Here is a 16,761-nt window from a genome sequence, read left to right as displayed (position 1 = left end):
TGCCAGCAACAGGCATTGGGGTGGAGAGATGAAATCATGCTGTGGTATATTTTTGAGAGGATTCCACTTCAAAGTCCATGACTTCCCTAAGGAATTTAGCAGTTTTTGAAGTATAATTGCAGTTTCAGTGGAAGAAGAGGGAGATACAGTGGAACACATAGGACAGAACTGGAATGATTGTAGTAGATATTTATGGAAGGTTTATTTGGAAATTATTCTTCTGTCTAGCTTTCTTCAGTGAATTTTCTCACAAGAAGGGGTATTTATCCTTTTGGAATGGAAAAAGTAGTTCCTCTTTAATACTGAACTACATCCTAGCTGACTGACCTCTTTCAAATTCTGCCCAAATTTGATTGGAACACATGCATTTGCATTGTTCCAAGTTAAAGAGCTCAGTCAGCATTGTTCAGTTAGAATAACCTCGACCACTCACCAGGGTTTTTTGACTGGCATTGTTTATTTTGTTTTTGAAATTAAATATTTGGGGTTTGTGTGTGTCAATTGTAGAATAGAAATGGATGTAGACAACTGACCAACACAACTGTGCAAATATGTTTTGTAGTACCAGTCACTGCATCACAAATTACTTTTCAGTTCAATCCAGTTAGTAGTGGGAAAGGGGTTGTAGAAGAGACTGCAAAAGCATATAGCAGAACAGCAAAAGATAATGACCAAAGTAATAGTTTATTGCACATGAGGTATTTTTTAGCATAGAAGGTTGTGGGGGTTTTTTAAAAATGTCTTAAGTAGTAACCTGTTTCTTTTTGTTTCTTTGTTTCAGCATTAAAGCTGGACGTCTCCTCTCGCACATTCCGTATCAGCTTTACAGCAAGCAGTCAAGTGTTCAAAAAGGTCTCAACTTCAATAGCATATGCAAACCTGAAGATGCCATGCCAGGTCCAAGCAATATAGCTAAAGATCTCAACAGGGTGTAAGTGTTTCTGATCTTGTAGTGCAGATGCTAATCATTCACCCGTAATGGGTTTGCATTTATAACTATATAGCATTTTTAAAATTCACTTCAGCTTTATAAGAGGGAAGCTCTGAATCACTGAAATTTAAAAACAGGGTATTGCTGTATAGATAGTTAAGGATAGAACTGCAATTACCTTGACTCCAAGCCTTGTCTCTAGTCTTTGGGCCACACTTTGCCTGGTAATGTGACCTGGGAGTCCTAGGATACAGCATATCTATATGGAGGCTACAGGTATGCATTAAAGGATTCTGACTAGTGACACTGAAAAGTAGGTCTTATTTTTAAAAAAAGCTGGTATGATTTGATTACTTTTGTTAAAGGTGCGTAGGAACAAATGTAAATGCATACTAGTTGTTAAGTTCTTTCTTTAGCTTCTTTTTGAAAAACAGTCACAGTGTACCTTATGTATGGTAACACCAAAGTTTAAGTCACAATTCATAGAGAAGAGGGATTAAAAAATCCAATTACAATATAAAAAAATTATCCTCAAACAACTTGAGAAGGTAATAGAACAGAAAATACCAGCAAAACTTTTAAACTGACAGAGAAATTGGAATTTGGAAAGAAACCTTCCACTTGAACAGATTGTTCTGTAGATGTTTTTAAGAAAGTTCCTACATCTTTTTCAGAAGCATATATTTGTTGTTTAGAGGCAAGAATCATGAAATTAGAGAATGGCTGAGGTTGGAAGACACCTCTGGAAGTCATCTGGTCCAGTGCTACTACTCAAACAGGGCCAAGGATACTGTACAAGATACTGTACTTTCTGATTTGTAATGGTGATCTGTGTTCTTCCACAGTCTAGTGATTTATTTAAAAGCCAGTCCTGCGTAATGCTGAGGAGACTTTACCACGAGTGGGATTTGTCTATATTTAGGAAAAATAAAACCAGTACCACAAAATTAATATCCTAAGCAGTATTTCTTACCCATATTTTCAACAATGAGTGATACAATCCCCATCACCTCTTATTATTGCATTGTTAATGTTTTTTAAATGAGAAGAACATTCAGACTTCCCAAAATACCAATTTAGTCTGAAAAGTATGAGTTTAAAAGCCTGCCCTACCCACTGATACTAAACATGTACCACTGGATATACCGCTTTCAGCTGTGCAGCTCCTCAAGCATACTATATTAAATAGAATTTATGATTCTGGTAATCTTAACCAAATTGTTGTCACAGTTAATTGGCTTTCTGGTTTCACTGGTATACAGGATAGCTAATTGTTTCCCACCTTTTTTTGTGTGTACTTAAGTTGGAAGTGGTGGTTGGGGATTTTTTCAGCAAATCAAGAGTATGTATGATTCTTGAAGGCTTTGGTTTTAATTCCACTTCGGATTTGTCACAGATGTAATTTTTTGAATAAAAGCTTTGCCTCTACACTGTCAAGAGTAAATGTAAATTGCCAGTTCACTTACGGCAGAATACATTGTTTTATATGCTTGAAAGATGAAAAGTAGTTTGGTTGGGTTTCTACCACCTGGTAGTGGTGCATTAATAATACACCAAGTCTGTGAAATCTTTTGTACAGCAATAGAATTCTGTGACATTGAGAGGACATGGCTCATAGTTTGAGATAATTGTCTTGAGAATGCGAAAACTACTTAAGTATAAACTGATAACAATTAGGGAGATAAATACTTAGCACTTGAAATGACCTGTTAATGTGCCACTTTGTTTAAAAGATGTGGTATTAAATAATCGTATCTGTTACAGAAATCATATTAAAAAGTGTGAGATGGAAAACGAGATCACACCAAATGGAATAAGTAGCTGGAATGAAGAAGAAGAAGAAGAAGAAGAAAATGACGTTTTTGGATTTACGGAGCTGGAGCAGATCCTTCCTGGACGGAAACAAAATGGGATTCAGTCTCGCAAAGACAGCACTGCCATTTTTAACGGACACACACACACTTCTACCAGTGCCTTAAAGACACAGGATTGCTTGGTGCCCTCTGGCAACGGTGTTGCAAGTAGGTTCTCTCCAGGCCCTTTGCAGGAGGAGGGGAAGGCTGAAAAAGGCATGGTTGACTTTAGAGACTGCACAATGCAGCAGTTGCAGCAAAGCAACAAGAATACAGACTTTTCGTGGAATCCACATAGGACTATGAGAAATTCATCCTCGTCTTCATCTTTGCACAGTAATGCTAAAATAAATGGTGCTCACCACTCCACTGTTCAGGGGCCTTCAAGCACAAAAAGCACTTCTGTACCTACTCCTAGCAAGGCAGCTTCGTTGCCTGTGTCCAAACCTTCAGACTGTAGTTTTATTTCTGACTTTTATTCACGTTCAAGACTGCATCATATATCAACATGGAAGTGTGAATTGACAGAGTTTGTCAACAGCCTTCAGAGAAAAAACAGCGGTGTCTTTCCAGGAAGGGAAAAATTAAAAAAATGGAAAGCAGGCAGGTCTGCACTTAAAACTGACACAGGTAGATACTTGTTTAAGAAGGTTTATGTTGGGAAGGTGCCTTATATCTTTGTACATTAAATGTCTAACTAAGTAGGTTAGCGTTCAATATTCACATTACAGTCAGGCTATCTGGAAAAGCTTGATGACTTTGATGTGCTGATCCAACTACTTTTGGTTTGTTTGTTTGGGTTTTTCTAACTTAAAATGTGACTTAATGTGATACTCTGATCTATATTCAATTTCTTCTTGTAGAAATAATATTCCTGATTTTACCAAGATATGTGGATTGATCAAGTGAAAAAAAAGTATATATATCTAAATACACAAGTCTGTAGTTCCTGTATGAAAATCTAAAGGGAAAAAACAGAAGAAAAAACCCTTTCTGCTTATAGTTCAGTGTGAAAATTTTAAACATAGTAACATGTAGAAGTGAACTAGAATCTACTTTTTTTTGTTGTTAATAAGAGTTTTATATACCTCTGGGTCTGTTTAAACGGGTAGAAGTGTCATATGAGACTTTTGAACCTGGCTTGTGACAGAAGAGAAATGTTTTATGTCATTACATCAAGGGCCAAAATAAAAAAATGTGTCATTCATGAGAGGCAAAATGTTACCATTATAGATCAAGTATTTTGCATCTTTAGTATCTCTCTTTTATAGTCTTATCCAATTAAAAGGCTAGCACTATACTATCAAAGAAATTGTCTCTGTTGTGCTGTAAAAGTACTCACTTGTAATCATATGAAAATATGCTTGACTATAAATTACTACATCCAAAAAAATTTCTGTCAGATAAATAAACTGATTCTGTGTTTGTGCTAGGACTCCCCAGTTATAAAACATGTTAGCTTACAAACTACCTTAATGTGGGGTTTTTTTTCATCAAAATATGGTCTAAACTAATATATTTTTATTTTCTCTTTGATTGGGCCTAGAGTATTCGAATAGTTAATGCCTGTGTCTCAGTTGATAAGTAGCAGCTTCTTAAGCATTAACTTGATCACTTGCTTTGTAAATATGCCCTTTTTAAGACAGTCCTTATTTTTCAAAAAATTACTTCAAATGGTAAATTGTTAACAACAAGGAAACTTTTTTTTGATTATTCAGTAATTAACTCAGATGTTAAGCAGAACAATTCACTTGATCTATCAAAGTATTTTTTTCACTGTTACACTTTATGCATTGTTCAAATTAAGATTTTGGGGGAGAGGGGTTTGGTTAGATACAGCCTCCTGGTAGGACCGCAACATGGACATGCACTTGAACTTCTAGAATACTTGACACAAGTATTACTAGTGCTTTAGGCATGTGAGTTTTTCAGTCTGGAGCCATCTTGCTCATCTTTGCTGGCTATTTGTGTGAGTGTAGTTACAGCAATGACAAAATCCTATTGCATGGGAGGTTTAAAACTAATTTTGATGTGTTTCATGAAGAATTAATGGTAGCTCTTAGTGCAGTTAAACTTTTTTTAATCATTTGGAACAGTATTCTGATTGATGAACAAACAGGAGTAAAGTTCTCTGTTCCACATTCAGTGTTAACATAGCAAAATTAAGATCCAGTTCCCACAACATGCATTAATCTCCTTGGGTTGGGGGAACTTGTTAGGGAGAAGGTGTTAATTATGAGAAAATAAAATAGAAACTTTTAAGCTGATGCACTGTTTAGTCTGTTAGTCTACTATTTATTTTTACATTTCTCTGAGAATTTTATAAATGTAAATACCTTCTTGGTGAGAAGAAACAAAAATCTTTATAATTTAAGGTGGTAAGAACTTGATAATAGTCCTTGATGACTACTGTGAGTAGTACCAAAATGTATAAATTTAGGGTTCAAGTTTTCTGTTGGTGTATCTTCATACTAGGTAATGTGTCTGTTGCGAGCTCAACCAAGCCACAGAGCTGTATAATGCACGTGGATATGGATTGCTTCTTTGTGTCTGTGGCTATCCGAAATAGACCAGATCTCAAAGGTCAGTATTTAATTCTGCATGTTACAGTTTACTCAGTTAAGCCTTTAAAAACAAAGCCAAACTTTCACACTTACAAAATGAACTTCACATGTTAAATCATTTTATTCCTGCTTACTTTCTCACAATCCAAAAAGAAGTGGAAGAGAGAACTGGAATTCTCCTTGCTGTCTCCTTTCACTATCTAGAGAAAAAAAAAAGTAAAATCTGGAGTAACGTTCTATGTAACATTGCACATACCTTACTGAGACTTAAATCTACCATAATAGAAATCAGAGCTCAAATTCTAGTTATACCAAAAGTAGATTTTGGTCACTGTGTTTAAAAAAAAAGGGATATCCCAATAATTTTCCTGAAGTGATGTAAGGAGCTTTGTTTTAACTAGAAAAGTGGAAAGTTCAAGGTTGAGAATTGTCTCTTTGCCTGATGCATCTTTTTCAAGGGAAATTTGCTTCTCCTGTTTGCTATCTTACACATGAAGTACTACAAGACCCGGAGGTTGAACAATTTAGTTAGCATTTAGAAGTCTGAGTTGTGTGATCATCCTTGGGGCACAGGAAGAGTTAGTGGAGCTCCTTAGCAAGTTTGGTGGGTTCTTTTACAAGTGTATCATTTAGAAGTGGAGATACTAGTTGTTCTGTGCAAACACTGAACTTTGGTGCTGTAGAAAAATTATGGAGGAGTTGATATTACTAAAAAGTCAAAAGTTTACTGAAGATTTGATTTTGTACAGTTAATTAAGTGGAAACGAGTGTGTTGTTATGCGTATACTCTTCTAGTTTACTTAAGCTAATAAACATGATAAAGTATTTTAAATTAGTACAGTGTTTGCTGTGTCTTAAACTAATGAATCATTAGGCATTGGTGAAGTTTCACAGCTTCCATCTATACTTTTTATTAAAGACAAACTAGTGTGGCTGTATTTTTATCCTTTAAAAGCTTTTCATCTTTACGTGTGACTGCAATTAAGACAAGAAATTCATAGTCACAATGCAAAGTCACTTTCTTAGCTGTTTCCTTCTTAATGCTGTAAAAGTATATAAGCTTGAAAGAAAATATAAAAAAAATAAAGCAGACATGTTTATGATCTCACCTACCCTAGTTGTGCTGTTATTAAAATGTAAGTTATAGATGTTGACTTGTAAGCAGTACATTCATTTCTTCTCCACAGGAAAACCAGTAGCTGTTACTAGTAACAGAGGTGCAGGAAAGGCACCACTGCGCCCTGGTGCAAACCCCCAGCTTGAACAGCAATATTATCAGAATAAGCTATTGAATGGCAAAGCAGGTACAGATAAGTCTGTTTGTTTGTTCGTCAGTATGTTTTTAAATTTTGTTATTGAAGACTTTTTCTTAAAGCTATTAAAAAAGTGTGCAGTGGATAAATTTGTTTTATTCATGTGGGGAATTTCAGAGAAGAAATAGCTTTGGACAACATGGTGCTCAGTAATAACATGCCACTGTGACTTCAAAGTTAGCTTTGCTCAGTATCGTGAATTATTTTAGAGTAATTTTAGGTTTTACTGACTTTCATTGAGGTTGAGTATAAGATACAATGTTAAGTAATTATTTAAAACAGGAAATAAATACAGGTTGTCTGGGATCACTTTGTTATGAGTAAGTCTATTATACAGAAGGCTACTAAATTTTTTTTACTATTAAAGTAGAAATGACAATACATGGCCAGTGAGAAGTTCTTTGAAGTTGGGTTCTGAATTGCATGTGTACATTGTATCTGTGACCGAGAGTTAATTTGTGTGGTCTTTAGAGCATCTTAGGTTTCTGGAAAGTCTGTGCAACTTCCATGTGTTCTGTCTCCCCAGTATTTTGTTTCTTCAAATCCAGGGCATCTGTTGTAGTTTGAGAATTCCTTACTTGCCTGGAGTAATTTAAAAATTTGTTACTTTCTGTGTCCTTGAGTAGTACTATACTAATATAAACAAAGCATACTTTTATTAACATGTTTTATTACTATTCTACTGCCTGAACTGCATTTAGTATGAGAAAGTATATTGCCAAACATTGGCAACGTAGTTCTCTTTTTTTCTCCAACAGTCTGCTTCCTCACCTTGAAGCAGTTTACCACAAGGTTCTAAAAGGTGCATATACAAGGGGTAGCTGCTATTTAATTTCAGTTTAGGATTGGAAGTGGAGTTTCTCCTTAGTCCCTTGCATATGCAATTTTACCAACCTTCTGGTAGCAGGTATGTTGTTACAAAGTTTACACCTCAGTGAGTTATTTTGTTGATACAATAGGTAGAAAAAGACAGGTTGCTCTTCCATGGTTGTTTCTGAAATATTAGTACTTTAAAAAAAAAAAATCCCTAATAAATTCTGCCAATTTTCAAAGACATTTGGAAACAAGGTATTACAGGAAGTGATGCAATTTTATTTGTCTTTTTGCTGTAGTTTAAGAACACTTCAAAACGGAGGTAGAATATATTCGTGGAACCCACTGGCCTTTAACTTTCTCAGGACTTCTCAGGATGCTCCAGGCTTAGCTTCTGCGGTGTTGTTTGCAATGCCATATAAAAGTGCGCTACAAAGATAGCTGTGGTTTTTATGGAGTTGGATTTTCTGTAGTATAGCTTGTATATGAACTATTTATTGGTAGTTCAGTTCTATACAGTGACTTCGTAACATTTATTAGGACGTTACACTGGATGAGGGTGTGACTTCATACAATCAAGTGACATTTGGAGAGTGGGGCAGTTAAATTACAGAAGTTTAGGTGATATCTAGCAAGTTCTTTGTGATTCACAAATTCAGTGGTATCTCTTCTACTATATTTACTGCTTAAGGGTATAGCAGATTTCAGCCTCATTGTGTAACAACTCAGTTTCTTACTGCAGCAGCTTTTTCTGGATATCTGCACATTCATTTCTTTACTTCAGCATCCAATCTCACTGGCTTGCACACAAGGCAGGCCTCTTTCTTTCTTGATACTTAGACTGATTGTGCAACCTGTTGTTTTAGTGAAAGGATTTTTTCCTAACGCTCTTTTTGTAATCTCTATCTCATTAGCTGCAGTTCATAATATTTTTTAGTCTCTTTATTAATTTTTATCTCCATATACAATAGTTTTATCAACAAAAAATACAGCCTGTTGTTTCTGCTTGCATTCTCATAAGTATATGGCTTGTCTTCCTTTTGGGGAAAAGAAGTTACAGTTAGTTGTGGTCTTAGATGAAAAGGTGGAATTGCAGGCGAGGCTTTTCTAACATCATAGTATCTTAGAAAGCTTATGTGACACACTTCACGACATGTGTTTAATTGTGCCATGCCAGAGGTAAATATGGTCCGGTAGGCACATGTATCACATGGAAAAGTACTTTTTTCTAAAATACCAAAATACAGAATGGTAAATTATGCTGTTAAACATACACAATCCTGTTTGGAGACATGTTACATAAAAGAAATGAAAAGGTACTTGGGACCAACTTTGAACATGAACATATTTTAACATCCATGCTTCAACATGGAACCCACTTCATTTTTTGATGCTTCAAGCTTTCCAGGCTGTTCGCTGATTTTGCCTTCTCCAGCTCTTGCTTATTAGAAAAAATGTTTCAAATTAAAAACCAACCAAACAAAAACCAAACCAAACAAAAAATAAACAAAACAAAATCTTTATGAATTACTTTTGAACAAAAACTTGAATTCTGCTACTTTTATCTTTTTTTTTTTTTTTGCAAATTACTTCTTTAGTGATACTGGTTCCTGCCTTTGATCTGCATTGCTAGACAAATATCTAGTGTCAATAGAATCTTGAGCCTTTTATGAAATACTTTCTTTTTCTTGTTTGAATTCATCCAAAAATGTATAACTTTTAAATTTAAAAACTTGCTATCACTCTCACCCAAAATCTCCCAAATTGGAGATATAGCCTTTCTGGCTAGTAGAAATTACTTCTCTACATACATGCCATCTTTAACATTCATGTTCTAAAGACAGAAGATTAACATATGTTAATCAGGATTCATAGTTTGGGGTCTCTTTTTCTATGGCCAGGATGCCCAAGATGTGAATGTTTTCTAGGCTTCCTTTCCCTCAACCCTAGTATCTCCCTTTTTTCATTCTAAAGAGCAGCAGATTTTAACCATCATATTAGTCACAGATTTATTCTCAGCGATTTCTTTTTCACAGACTTGGGTCCTGGCCTCTGATTTCTCCATCCGTTGCTCCACATTCACCATGTGCCTGTCTAGTTTCCCAGCTTTTGATGAGAGGTTCTCTACCTTGCCTTCCATTGAGGACAATGTGTTCTGCATTGCCCTGAATTTCACATGAAGTGACTCCATCAGCTCATGGGGGGATCTGCTCTGCTGCGATGTGGAAAAAGTCAACGAGTCCAATGAAGATAGACAAGATGACAGCATCATCTCAGGCCAGGGCACAGGAAGGCATGGACTAAAGAAATTGTTCTTGTCATTCTTATCTTTATTTGGGGCATAATTTTGCTCTGATTTTCAGTTGTAGACATCTTAGGTAACTTACTGAGCTCATCATACATTAAAATATATAAGACATAAAAAGGTGCACAAATTTAGCAGAAATTCTGAATAAAAGCAGGTTTTCACATGAGTCAGGTTCTACCCCTGCTGTCTCCACTCACTCATTACAACACTTTCTCTGGTCTGATAACTGGTCATTTGTGCAGATAGCACCATGTTGCCTTTCAGTCAGATTGTCAGTGTGTAAGTTGTTAGTAGCCTGAAATATAATTAGGCATTGTGGCACTCTGAAGAATACTCCTTTTTATTATATTACAAAGGTATATGGTATTAAATAGACTACAGTAATGAAAAAGAACTATAGCATACATATTGGATTTAATTTTAAGTTAATAGAAGCTTTTTGTCTGCATGACACCTTGTTGGTTTGATTCGCATGGGAAGTTTGGGAAGGCATGGTAGTTTTTGCATCTAGCCATTTTTTCAGGCTGATGTTTATTTAGAGTATAGGCCTGTATCTTTGAAGGTTTACATACTGTGAAAACTCAAATAGAAAGGAATAGAAAATGCTTTACTTGATTCCAGTATTCAGAGTCATGGATTTCTGTTCTAGTACCTAGTATGCAGTGGGCCTGGAGGACTCTAAAATTTAGTTAAGAGCTTGCAGTAGAGTTTTATAGAATTAGGGAAGGTCTGTCTCATTTTACATCTGGGGTTGCAGTATTTGTAATTGTATCATTTTGATCCAAGATAAAATTATGGTGATGTTTGAAAGAAGTTGACATATCCTAATAAGAGAATTATTAGGAAGTAACAGCAAAAGTTTTGTCAATTAATATCTCCAAAGAGTATTAAAGGAAATAAAAGTTTCTAGCTAATGCTTTTTAATTTGAGCTAATCAGCATTCTGGTTATTTTACTTCTTTAAAATCACTCTGTGTTATCTAGATTGTTAGAAAAACAGTTTTAAGTAAGAGGTTGTAAGTATGGTAAAAAGTGGGTTTGTATTCTGAATTTAATTTCTGTGTTATGCTGGTGGTTATGCTTTTTATAAAAAGGAATATAGCTAAGTGTTGTCTTGTTCAGACAAGCAGTTAGTAAATTTTTGAGTGTCTTGTGTTTGCTTACAGGATATAGTTCTAGTAGGTAGCCTCAAGTGTTTGATCATTTTTATTGTAATTAAAGGTAACTGAGATCAGTCTTACTTTACAGTATGCAGTGTGGTGTATGCAGTCACCAACAAGCTGCTGTCTAGTAACTGTGGGGAAAACAGACACAGAATTTTTCAGTAGCTTAATATTCTTCTCAGTAATATGTACAGACCTGTCTGCAGAGAGAGATTATGGGGGAGGGGGTGTCTGTATTTTTTTCTGGGCCATGATATAAATCAATACAGTATTAAGAACCTCTTCATCAACAGGTAGCAGTATAGAAATTGTGTAAAATAAACCCCATAATTTTTATTTTATTCACATTCATTCTGTTGAACTCTTAAGAAAAATGACATGAACCCAAATATAAATATTATTTTCCAAGCAGAAATTAGAGTATCTGATAAGCTGGACTCACCAGTCTGGGAGCATCTGGATTCCACACACGTGAATGGAGCTGACTTCGATCTTACTGTTCTGTCCATGGCTGAAATAGCTTCTTGTAGTTATGAAGCCAGGTAGGTAAAAGTTACCTATCAGGTTGCTTGAAAATCTCATACAGATAGCCATAAAATGTCCAAAAATAGCAGTTCTTAGATCAGTTTCTTGAAATTTATCTAGAGAGTTATTTTTTATGTTTTCAAAAGTTGTAGTTGTTGGAATTTAACACAAGGTTTTCCCTATGGATGCTGCTGCTTTTTAAACACTGCTTAATAGCTCTCAGCCTAACCTACATGTAACTTGAAACAAAGCGTATTAAGGAAAACCTTATGCCATTTGCTGTGATATTGTTGATTGCATAATTATCTTCACTTCTTTGTGTCAAAGTTGCATTCTTTTATGGAATTAAGAACACTTTGTTATTGAAGGTTTTAGTTAAAATGAGACAGTAAGTGTGATTACTAAACATAAAACCATTTCTTGCACTGATTATGTTGAGCATTCCCAATAACATAGCTTATAAATGTTCAGAGTATGAAACAACTTGTTATAAATATAAGCACAGTTTTGGAAATAGGATTTTGTTCCCCGATGAAAACAATACTCCAGAAATTATCCCCTCATTGGAACCTTTCTCAAGCATTCTGGGATAGGTAGGATTATATTTGTGTTTCAAAAACTTAGAGTTTGTTTATTACGGGAGCATAATTTTGTAAGCTTGCACAGTGGATTGTAAGATCCAGTTACCTTAGTCACTGTAGTGTATATGTGTGGTTTTAATTTGAAACTGAAGGTAGCAAGTAGTGCTTTCTGGAGACTTCTTTCTCTTTAAGAATGTTCCCATTCAGGCTGTCCATGCTGCATGCCTGAGTATTATACAGCTAATTTAAATACTCTACTTGCAGGGGGTTTTTTTTACCTATTAAGTTTCTAGCAGTTAGACTAAACTCCTTCTTATTGATAATTCATTCTTGTGGGAAAAGATAAATACTTCATTTGGAAATACTCCATATTAATTTGTATAAAAGTTGGTACTGTGTTTATTTGGGGTTTTTTTATTATTTAATTTTAGACAAGTTGGCATAAAGAATGGAATGTTTTTTGGCCAAGCAAAAAAGTTGTGTCCAAATCTACAAGCGGTTTCATATGATTTTGATGCATACAAAGAAGTTGCACGGACAATATATGAAATACTAGCAAGGTAACATGTGCTGTTTGTTTACATGATCTTTCATGGTAAGGTTATCTAGCATATTTTATTTGCCGCTGCTGAATGCCATTATTCGATTTAGTATTTGCATCCCTGTGTTACTCTTCAGCTTCAATAAAGTCATTCCTATTTGACAACTTCCTTTTGTAGTATTTTTGTCATTTTGAGCACTGTACTTCTTTTGATCTTGAAGCCAAATCCTGTAAACAGTCAACATCTGATTTCTAAAGGAGTCATTGTTAATTTTTTTACTGATTACACTATGAGAAGCAGATCCCTGCTTAGTAGTGAGATTCTTCCAGGAGGGTTTTTTGAGTGACTTAAGAATGGATTATTGGAGTAACTTCTATTAGAAACTACTTTCTGGTTTTAAATGCACTTTGAACAAAACCGGAAATTTGTTACTGTCAATGAAAAATAAGTATTCAGCTCCTCTTCCAGCTGTTCCTTTAAAATCATGATGCATGTTGAAAATAGTCCTACATTAGTCATGTTACTGTAATTTGCTGGTTTAGCATTTTTAATGTGTAAGTGATGTGTGATACAAAATAAGCAGGGAAATGCCACCACAAAAGGAAGACTTTATTTGCTACATATTTGTTTTAACAGATGGTGAGCTGTTGCTGGTGTTTCACCTCCTTTACTTTGTGTTGATAGCTATACTCATAACATCGAAGCAGTCAGTTGTGATGAAGCTCTAGTAGATATCACTGAAATCCTTACAGAGACCAGACTGACTCCTGATGAACTTGCAAATGCTATCCGCACCGAAATCAAAGCTCAAACTAAATGCACTGCTTCTGTTGGGATGGGTAAGTACCTTATTTCATTTCTGTTTACAAGAAGTGCCTACTATTGTAAGGTGTATCAAAGCTGTGTAAGATTGCTAAAACTCTTAAGTGTTTGTGTGATATGGAATATGTTGCCATGTAAATTAGTGTAAATAACAATGCAAGACAATCTTCATAAGGGGAAAATTTTAAGCAAAAATTTGTAAAATTGCTATAATGTCTCCTTTGTTATCTGAACAGTATGCTAAAATTCCATCTGTATGATATTCTTACATTCATTTTTATAAAATGCTGTATTTTTCCAGTAAACAGAAAAATGAGTATGGATTCTGTTCCTTATCAGAGATAGCAGTAAGAGTTTATGGGGCGTCATGATTTAGCATAATTATTAGAAGGTATTGAAAGCAAAGATTTGTGTGATTTGTAGTAGGTACTGTATATGAAATCACACATCTGAAAAGAGTTCCTTGATTTCTTTTAACTTGTCCTCTTCCTTTCTCCTTTGTTTTTGTCTCTAATTAATCCTAGGGTTGAGTAAATATACTGAGTGCATATAAGTATATGAAATCCACTTGTGAGACAAGCTGAAATTCATTAGTGTAAACAGAATTCTTTATTTCTTCTGATATCATAGCACAGAGACTGTAATTCCCTGGATTCCTGTTTCTGTCTTGTTTTGACTTGAAACACATTTGTAATCTCTTTTATATGCTTATTTAATGTGTTTGTTTTTTCCATAGAAAGAGCGGAATTAGTTTTGAAAGCATTATTTCTTAGATACAGCTCTTATACCAAATGAAAGAGACAAATACCTATGAGCAATTTTTTTTTTTTTTCTAATAATCAATTTGTGTGAGATACTGGAAAATAATTTTGGTATCCTTTCTAGAAATTCCTATGGTAGGTACACAGCAATGACTTTGTCCCTTCACTCATAATTCATTATTAACTAAAAATATCAGAGGAAACAATTGTATTATTACATGAATATAGAGATCTTATTTCAAAAACATGATCTGCCAGAAACATACATCTTGTGTAAGTGATTTATATGTTGCCCAATGGGAAAGTTGTACCAATATAACAAAATGTAAATTTTAGTAAATACTGTTATACTATTGAGATCTCCTCTCAACACTGTTTTCTGATTAGAGATAAATTAAAGAAGGACATGCTTATGCCAGTTGAATAAATTTAATTTTTACCCTAGAGATTTTAGTGGCTAAACTAAACTGATTTAAGCAATGCTAGTGAAAGATTAAACACTTATCTGTAAACATCCTGTATCTTGGTTTCTTGTTTGTTAAGTGAGGTATTAGGTTTTTTCCTGCTTTACTTCAGTGTTGAGGGAATAATACATTGCAGGAGGTAAATCACAGATTTGTGGTATTAGAGGCTATGTCGGTATGTTTGATAGATAAGAGGATCAGAAATCTTCAGTACACTATAGACAAAACGTGGACCCCCAAAGTTAAATAGGAGATTGAACGATGAATCTGTCATTGTTTCATCAATTGAACCTCTCAGGAGAAACAGTGCACATAAAATTCTGTTACTGTTCTTATTAACTAAAATTTTAGAATAGACAAAAAGAATGTGAATGTAGGTGGGAGGAGAAGAGCAATAGTAACACATAGTGCTGTGAGTTGTAAATTCTCTTGACCTTTTATTTGTTTTAGCTTACAACAGGATGTTTGAGTGGTAGTAATTAATGTGTTTGGGTATCATTTCAGAGATCTTACTGGCTGGGCATGAATAAGCCAATAAACAGGGAAGAAAAAATACTGAAATAGGTCTTTTTCCCACCACACCTTATGAGTGCACATAATTTAATGAATCGTTGAATTTTTTTAATGAATACTCAGGCCCAAATATTAGCTTAATTCCAGTGTTTCACATATGTTTAATAGAATTGTCACCTAAGTAGTATTTACGCTGACCACAGCAGATTTTTTTAAGTTCTGAAGTATTAAAATATTAGACTTCTAAATTTTTTAGCCATTTGCACTTGTTTATCTGTACCTCTATATATGTAGAACACAGCCAAGAGAAATAAATTCAGTGTTCTTAGTGAAGTGTCCTGCACTTACTTGTTGGTTGGTTTGTGTTTTTTGGTGTTTTTTTGATTGGTTTTAACTTTGCAATTGCAGTTACCAGTGGTTACACTGCTGTAATCACAAGTACTGCTGGCTGGTATTTTGGAAGTATATACTGCAAATGTGTATGAATATATTTCATTAAATTAATTGTAAAAGATAAATAATTTGAGTGTACTTTCTGCAGTTTTTCCTTGGCTGTTGAACTGCGGTATTCTACTTGAAAAGACAGAATTTGCCACAGACATACTTTAATTTGTTGTTTTTACAGGTTCCAATATTCTGCTGGCCAGAATGGCAACTCGTAAAGCAAAACCGGATGGACAGTATCACTTAAAACCTGAAGAAGTGGATGATTTTATCAGAGGGCAACTTGTTACCAGTCTTCCAGGTACTCCTTTCATTTAGAGGACATTTTGCCTCCTGATATTAAAACAGTTACAGCTAAAAATCTGTGGTCTGGATCAAACAAAATCAGATGCTATTCCATGGTTATGATCCAAAAAAAGACCTACTGATCTCTGAAATTTCTGAAGAGAATCTCTGTGACCTTTTTGTATCTTTGAGAAACATCTTTTTTAGAAGGAATTTTACAGATTCACACTGTATGATCTACAGAAGAAGTTCAGCATTTAGTATGTTATGCAACCTTATATTCTCTAATGAAATTATTTAGATGAGTCATTCCAAGTGAGTGCTAGTTTGCTGTATCATAATGAATGTAATAAAATTAGTAACATCAGGTACTTATCACTGAGAGAGGCAGGGTTTGCTCAGAACTGAGAACAAGTCCAAGAGAGTATTCTTTCTAAAAAGGAGTGTATGAAGTCAGGATTTGCAAAAAACAGCACAGATGCCATAATAGAGAGTATATGAAGGGAAAAAAGGAGAGAGGAGTTTATTTAATCTCTGCTGCATCTAAGAAACAGAGAGATTTCCAAAAGAATAAGGACAGGAGGAAAATTAAGAAATAAAATTTGGCAGAGAAGTATGTTACTGAACTATTGTTTCTGCTTGCAACATGAGCCATATTAGAATGGCTGATAAATAGAGAGGAAGGTGGAAAGTAAGGCTACTGTGGGAGTATTACCACTGTTGTGCTCTGCATCCAGCTATAGACAGCTTTTGGTTCTGGTAGACTTAGAATATACTTTAGGCATTTATTACATAGGTAATTTTTTTTTTGTGTAAGGATCTTTAGTTAATGGTATACTGCAAACTGTGACAAAATATGTTGATTCTTTTAAAGAACAAC

General features: G+C 34.7%; 1 protein-coding gene across 5 annotated transcripts in view; it reads left to right on the top strand.

Moving 5' to 3' along the window:
* REV1 (REV1 DNA directed polymerase) overlaps positions 1 to 16,761 on the top strand; it is a 62,509-nt gene that overhangs the window by 23,211 nt on the left and 22,537 nt on the right. For 2 of the 5 annotated variants that reach the window (XM_074908697.1, XM_074908717.1), the window contains 8 exons: positions 782 to 931; positions 2,696 to 3,414; positions 5,260 to 5,367; positions 6,536 to 6,652; positions 11,357 to 11,486; positions 12,482 to 12,610; positions 13,277 to 13,431; positions 15,778 to 15,897. In XM_074908697.1, the coding sequence (XP_074764798.1) occupies positions 782 to 931; positions 2,696 to 3,414; positions 5,260 to 5,367; positions 6,536 to 6,652; positions 11,357 to 11,486; positions 12,482 to 12,610; positions 13,277 to 13,431; positions 15,778 to 15,897 (1,628 nt within the window). Of the gene's footprint in view, positions 1 to 781; positions 932 to 2,695; positions 3,415 to 5,259; positions 5,368 to 6,535; positions 6,653 to 9,536; positions 9,853 to 11,353; positions 11,487 to 12,481; positions 12,611 to 13,276; positions 13,432 to 15,777; positions 15,898 to 16,761 lie in introns of those variants that run through there. The other 3 variants (XM_074908707.1, XM_074908729.1, XM_074908740.1) reach the window with 3 other exon arrangements.

This window comes from Athene noctua, chromosome 1, assembly GCF_965140245.1.
Source record: "Athene noctua chromosome 1, bAthNoc1.hap1.1, whole genome shotgun sequence".
Classification (NCBI taxonomy): Eukaryota; Metazoa; Chordata; class Aves; order Strigiformes; family Strigidae; genus Athene; species Athene noctua.
This window is presented reverse-complemented; position numbering and strand designations above follow the sequence as displayed.